The sequence below is a fragment of the Centroberyx gerrardi genome, chromosome 19, assembly GCF_048128805.1.
Source record: "Centroberyx gerrardi isolate f3 chromosome 19, fCenGer3.hap1.cur.20231027, whole genome shotgun sequence".
Classification (NCBI taxonomy): Eukaryota; Metazoa; Chordata; class Actinopteri; order Beryciformes; family Berycidae; genus Centroberyx; species Centroberyx gerrardi.
The window spans coordinates 24,019,317-24,025,473 of record NC_136015.1 but is presented as its reverse complement, the minus strand read 5'-3'; the positions used below and the strand labels follow the sequence as shown (position 1 = coordinate 24,025,473).

Here is a 6,157-nt window from a genome sequence, read left to right as displayed (position 1 = left end):
GACTGGACCTGAAATGCAACTTTTAAGCATTTTAGTCGATCATCACAACACCACATGGCCAATCAGCTCTCTATCTGTCCAGTTTCCATCAGTGCTGCCCTTCTACCACTGGACCAAGTTTTGGAGAAATTGGCAGGTTGGTTCTGTCTAAACTTGAAATTTGATTGGCCAATAATGGAGGGTTTGCCTCTTCTTCTGTCTGCTGATTGGCCACAAAGTTTGATGGTGTTATGTGAATCAGCTCTGAATATGCCTTTTAGTGAGAAGCCACGCCCACTGCCACGCCCCGCTTGTCCAATCGGTGTGAAAAGTTAATCACTTCTTCTTTGGCCCATGAACAAACTTTCCACCAAATTTTGAGCAAATCCATTTTTTTCACTTTTGAGAAATCCTGCTAACAAACAGACAAACAGTAATCTATGGGTTACTAATAAGATAAGAAAATCTGCCAAATGTCTAGAATTTTATATATAAAATGTAAAATGTACATGTCTCTTTCCCTCTCTCTCTCTTCTTCTCTCTCTATCTCTCTCCCTCTCTCTCTCTCTCTCTCTCCCTATCACACACAGAGAAAAAAACAAGATTCCCAAGACTTCAGGGCATACTGAAAGACCATCCTCCAACCAAGCAGGTTTTGGATTTACACACACACACCCACACCCACACACACACACACACACACACACAAAATGGTAGTCTGCCGCCAACTTGAAAACAACATCCTCCTCCCCCTCCAAAATCTCCTGGTAGTAATTACACACTCCACAGGACATGAACCCTTTTGCAGAGCTGTCCTCGGTGTGCGTTACGCAATGTTTAAACACCTAGGAGGAAGGAATGCACAAAAACTGTAATATATTTGCAGTGGGTCACCACAGGGTTTATAACCTGCGCTGTATGTGTCATGAGCGACTATGACTAATGTGTGTGTCCATGCAACAGTTTCACACCTAGCGGGCATGCAGACAAAGAAAACAGTTACATTCTGTTTTTTTTCCCCCCCTCACTGTATTTACGGTCAAATATGGCGGCGTGCCGGGGAATTATGGGTTTCTGCCAGAGACAGTATAGAGGAGGCAGGGCGCTCTAGCGGTTTTGAATGGGAAAATCCGTAACGCTAAAGATGGCGGCGCCGACAACGTAAGACGTGTCGTCAGTGAAAGCGGCCGATTGACGCACCTAAATCATAAAGAAAAGACTTTCAGGTTTTACGCAGCCGCCGAACTTTGTTATTTACGATTAACTGATGCAAACTGCGCCCACTTGCACAATAATCTGAAATAATATTTTAATACTGAGGACTGCATTCATGAATCGTAATTTTACCGTTTCGTCAAGCACAAAAAAATAGGTTCTTCTGTGACGACGGTGTCCTTTGGAGCAAATTTTAAGACTCCGCGTTGTATGCAATTCATCAGTGTTCCTACATATGTAATGTAATGTTTGTATGTCAGAGCTTTAGATACAGACGACTCCCCATTCAGAGAGATAGGAGTCTTGTCTTGGGAGTCAGGAACTTGCTGCCTAGTTGGGCGTTACCAAGATGGAGCCCGAGTGAACCGACTTCTCTTAAAGGGACTTTGTTTCTGCCCAATTCTGAACCATTTTTTAGATTATGGGATTATTTTTGGTGTATTTAATCGAGCTGTTGAGATGTAAAATCCCACATAGGATCACATCGATATGTCATAGGATTTTAGAAAATACAACCAAGGTCTTTAACTCTAATATTCACTTGTATTTTTCTGTAAACTAAAGTGGAAACTTTGACTGTAACTCCAATTTTGGTGATGAAAACCAACAACAGGGGTTTTGGGAATGAACGGCAAAGACGGCATCCGTTTTAGTGCTGAAACGATTAGTCGATTAACAGAAAATCAATCGATGTGGATTTTGATAATCGATTAATTGTTTTAGTCTCTTATTGAGTAAAAATACCAAACATTTGCTGGTTACAGCTTTATAACTGCTAAGATTTGCTGCTTTTCTCCGTTTCATATCATTATAAAATAAATCCTTTTGGGGTCAGACTAAGGAAGACATTTGAAGAATCACCTTGGGCTCTGGTAACTTTTGATGGGCATTTGTCATTATTTTTGCCATTTTATAGACTAAATGATTCATCAGAAAAATAATTGCTCGGTTAATCAGTAATGTTTCTTCATGCAGAGTGTGTGTCAGCTCACCCAGCACGGTGACGGAGACCTGCACGGAGGAGACGTAGCGCAGGGTCTTGGGGTTGAAGGCAATGCAGTGATACTTTCCACTTTGCGCCGCTTGGATGTCGCTCAGAGCCAGAGCCCCGTCCGCAGACTTCACCATCGCCCCGTCGTGGTACCATGTGAACGTGGCGGGCGGGACGGACACGGCGGAGCAGAGCACGGTGAGGTTGGAGCCCTTCCTGACATACATGGGAGGAGGAGTGATGCCGGTCCAGTCTGGTCCATCTGGGGAGAAAAGGTTCAAGGTTTTTCACACTGAAAATGGAAAATGAATGAAGCTTATTCAGGCAATCATACTGTACACCTGTTTGACAATTTTATATTTTGCGTCATTCCTGCAAATTCCTAATTTCTTCTCTCCTCCTTTTACTCTCTGAGCTCAGACCAATGTGTCAGTTTGCTGATATATCAGCCCAATATTGGCCTTTTATTAAATACTGGATATGGACTAGTCAGTGTCGTTCCTACAAAAAAACAGACTGTAAAACCTGCAATGAAATAGTATTTTCTTTGCACATTTTTTTTATTAATTTAAAGTTTCTATCATGTTTTTCTGTAAATTCTTCTAATTTAAAAGGCAGTAATGTCTCCCAGAGTTTCCCTATACCATTGAATAGGTGTGGTGTCTCTCAGCCTTAAAGAGCTGCTGACACTAAAAGAGTTTCATCAGTCTGGTTTCAGTGGAGAGTTTTAGTGTCCCATGATGCTCTAAAAGCTGTTTCAGAGGCTTTTACACCCTGATGAGAAGAAAATTCTGGGGGGAAACACTGAACCCTTGTCATTTTCGGCATGATCCCTTATAAAAAGTCACATATGAAGACACGCATGAGAATTCAAAGCACTTGTTGAGAGAGAGAGAGAGAGCAGTGTGAATCTGAAGAGCCCCGGCAGAGTTACTGTAAGTCTCAGGTGAAACTGTGATTGGTCAAAGCCACACCCGTGTGTTCCAGTCAAACGGGCGGCGGTGAGATGAAGATCTAATCGCTCCAGTGTTTCCTGCCAGCTGGCGTCCGCCCAGCCGCGGCCGGACTGGGTCGCCCACTCCGCTCTCACACAGTTCAGACACAGTTTACACTTTCTGAAACTCCATACTTCACTGAACCTGAACATGTTGAACGTTTGGTTTGTGTTCAGCATGATGTGGGCTGATAGTGACGGGGCAGAATGACAATATGGGCAAAATCACCAGTAAAGATCAAGAAATATCAAAATATGTGACGTGGCAGTGGAGCTACTACTGCATAAAACATGAAGCTGCAAACAAAAACATAACAAAACAATAAAGAACCGATACTTCCCCATACTTTCCATAATTTAGACTATTCCCAAATAATTCAATATTATCGTTTGTTGTTGTGCATACTAATTAAAATTTAAGTTTAATATACTTTATATCACCATGCATTTCAATGCAATGAACATCAATTTGATTATTTAACATGTGATTTTGCACGTTAGAAGATATTGTTATATATCGATATGGAAATTGTTTCTTATGATTATTGTGATATTAATTTTGTCCATGTCGCCTTATGCCAAACTTTTCAAGACCTACAAATCTTCTCATTCTTCTTCTACGCTTTTCCTGCTTCTCCAGATCTGCAGAGGTCTATTTTTTGGGGGTAACATCCAAAGGATTTTGCATAATCTATGTGCAACACAGTTTTTTGGCAGAAGGGACAGTTAAATCAGAGCATGTATATTTGACAGTTTAGGAGAATACTTATTGTGGCACGTTTACAGAAAATGTGGATTGCTTTAGGCATTGACTTCCTCAATTAAACCACTGAATTAAAATGTAACACTGACTGCAGGTTTCCCTTCCCTGTGATGTTGGAAATCTAGGAATTTAGTCAGTGAAATAAAAAATGACTTTTTCAACTTGTTAGCAAAGTTTCCATGTCATTAATATAGGCCTATTTAACAATAAATGCCAAAAAATATATATTTTCTTGTATTTTTATATCAAAATACTATTATTTTTACTTTTCTTTTTTCTTTTTAGTGGTGACCTCATGCTGTACCAGTAGGCGTCAACCAATGAAATCATCCCAGATTTTTGAACAATCCTGCCCCTCCCATCAAAATAAAACTTCCTCTCTCTCCCTAACTGAAATCCCATTGGTTTACACATTTGAATGATCTCTTCCCTCGTTAAGTCCCGACCCAACATCCTGTTTCAACCACAAATACTTCAAATTACAGAAGTACAATGCTGTCAAAGTGCCGCTTCACTGTGACTTCAAGCACATCCTCAGTGTGAGTGGCTCTGGGTGCGAGTGTCAGTTATGTATTATGTAAAATATAAAGCCCATACTTTACAGCTTGGTGCTTTTATACAGCCTTATCATACAGTCTGACCAATTAAAAAAATCTCCAACCCGACCCGGTAAGTTGATGATTAATGACGACAGGCTGTGTGAGGTGAAGCGGGGGTTAGCAGTGTGATTTCACTGCCTTTCGGGTTAGTCATGGACAGGAGTGTGTACACAGTGTGGTTCAGTCAGGGAGGGAGCGCCCGGGCCAAACACAAAACCTCGCAGCCCACAATCTAAACTGCTGCCAGACCAGAAAAAGAAGAGTGAAGAATGCTTAAACTCCCATTTCAGGAATTTTAGGGATAGGAGCAGGTTTCAGTCTCATAAATGATCACAGGTGGAAGTAGCTAATTATATCTTACTCTTGTTACTGTAATTGAGCAGCTTTTTTGTGTACTTGTACTCGTATTATTTTAAAAGATTTTGTGTCTCTCCATCAGCGACAGAAACTGGATCAACGTAAACTGACAAACTGTGGATCCATTCACAGTGAGAGGAGGAATCTGACTTTACTTTGTTTGTGGAGTTTATTTTGCAATTTCTAATGTTTCCGGTTAAAAGAATCTAGTTTGAACTCTGTCCTCTCTCCTGTTAGAATCACATGGAAAAGATCACAGCTAACAACGTTCGCTTTTCTAAAAAGGAACTCAGTAACTTTTTTACTGAAGCAGATTTTTTTTACACCAGTACTTTTACTTCTACTTAATCAGCAAAATAGCAATACTTCTACTTGAGTAGGACATGCTAGTACTGTTCCCACCACTGTAAATGATCATATAAATCCAAGTAAGAAAAACTAATTGAACGCTTGTCGAATGCCTTGTCGGGGTGTGAAAGAGTGACAGCAACTGACTCAGTTTTGACTCCCTTTTGTTGTCCGGTGGGTGTGGAGTTCATTCAGTTCAACACTGCAAGGCAAGGCTCAGTGGTAATGCAGTAATGAAAGTGCTAACGAATGAATGAGTGAATGAGTAAGCAAATGACTGCTTAACGGTCGTCAGTGTGGATTAACTGAATAAAAATCGTTTTGACAGTAGATAACCAAATGAGAAACGTTATCTGTGTTCCACCTTCTGTAAAACAGCCAAAAAGGTTTTTTGTCTCGTTTAAAGTGGTAATCTAATTGTTTTTTTTTATTTTATTTAGTCTCCATCACCTCTCGCTGTGGTGTTTCTGCACTGCTCTTCCCACAGATCACCTGTCAATCACACAGTGTGGGCGGAGCTTGGACTTTCTGTTGATGCAGTTTCTCTTTTCTCTGTCTGTTCAGACATGGTGGCTATCACTGCTCATGCTAACTACCCAGTTCTTCTTCTTCTAATGTTTGAAAACGTCAAAAACGTCACAGTGTTTTACTTTAATCAACCTTTAAAACCAGCAGCAGAGGTGCAGAACTCACAGCTGACAGACTGGTTGAAGGGGGCGCTCCTCTCCGTCTCCAGCTTGTTGGCGGCGGTGCAGTAGATGGGACCCATCAGGTCCGACCTCAGGACCTCATTGATTGTCAGTTTACTGGACGTGTCTTCCTGCAATTCAATTCAATGAGTAAACGGAATGAATAATGAAAAATGAATGAGCAAATAAATGAATGAAGGACTGAATGAATGAACCAAAAGA

The 6,157-nt window shown here is 40.9% G+C and overlaps 1 protein-coding gene across 1 annotated transcript in view; it reads right to left on the bottom strand.

Annotated features, from left to right (window-relative positions):
• Positions 1-6,157, bottom strand: part of LOC144542894 (cell adhesion molecule CEACAM20-like) — a 34,837-nt gene that overhangs the window by 23,265 nt on the left and 5,415 nt on the right. Inside the window, exons 4-5 of the mRNA XM_078290438.1 lie at positions 5,940-6,066; positions 2,187-2,447 (exon numbers count right to left, since the gene is read on the bottom strand). Of these exons, the coding sequence (XP_078146564.1) occupies positions 2,187-2,447; positions 5,940-6,066 (388 nt within the window). The remainder of the gene's footprint in view (positions 1-2,186; positions 2,448-5,939; positions 6,067-6,157) is intronic.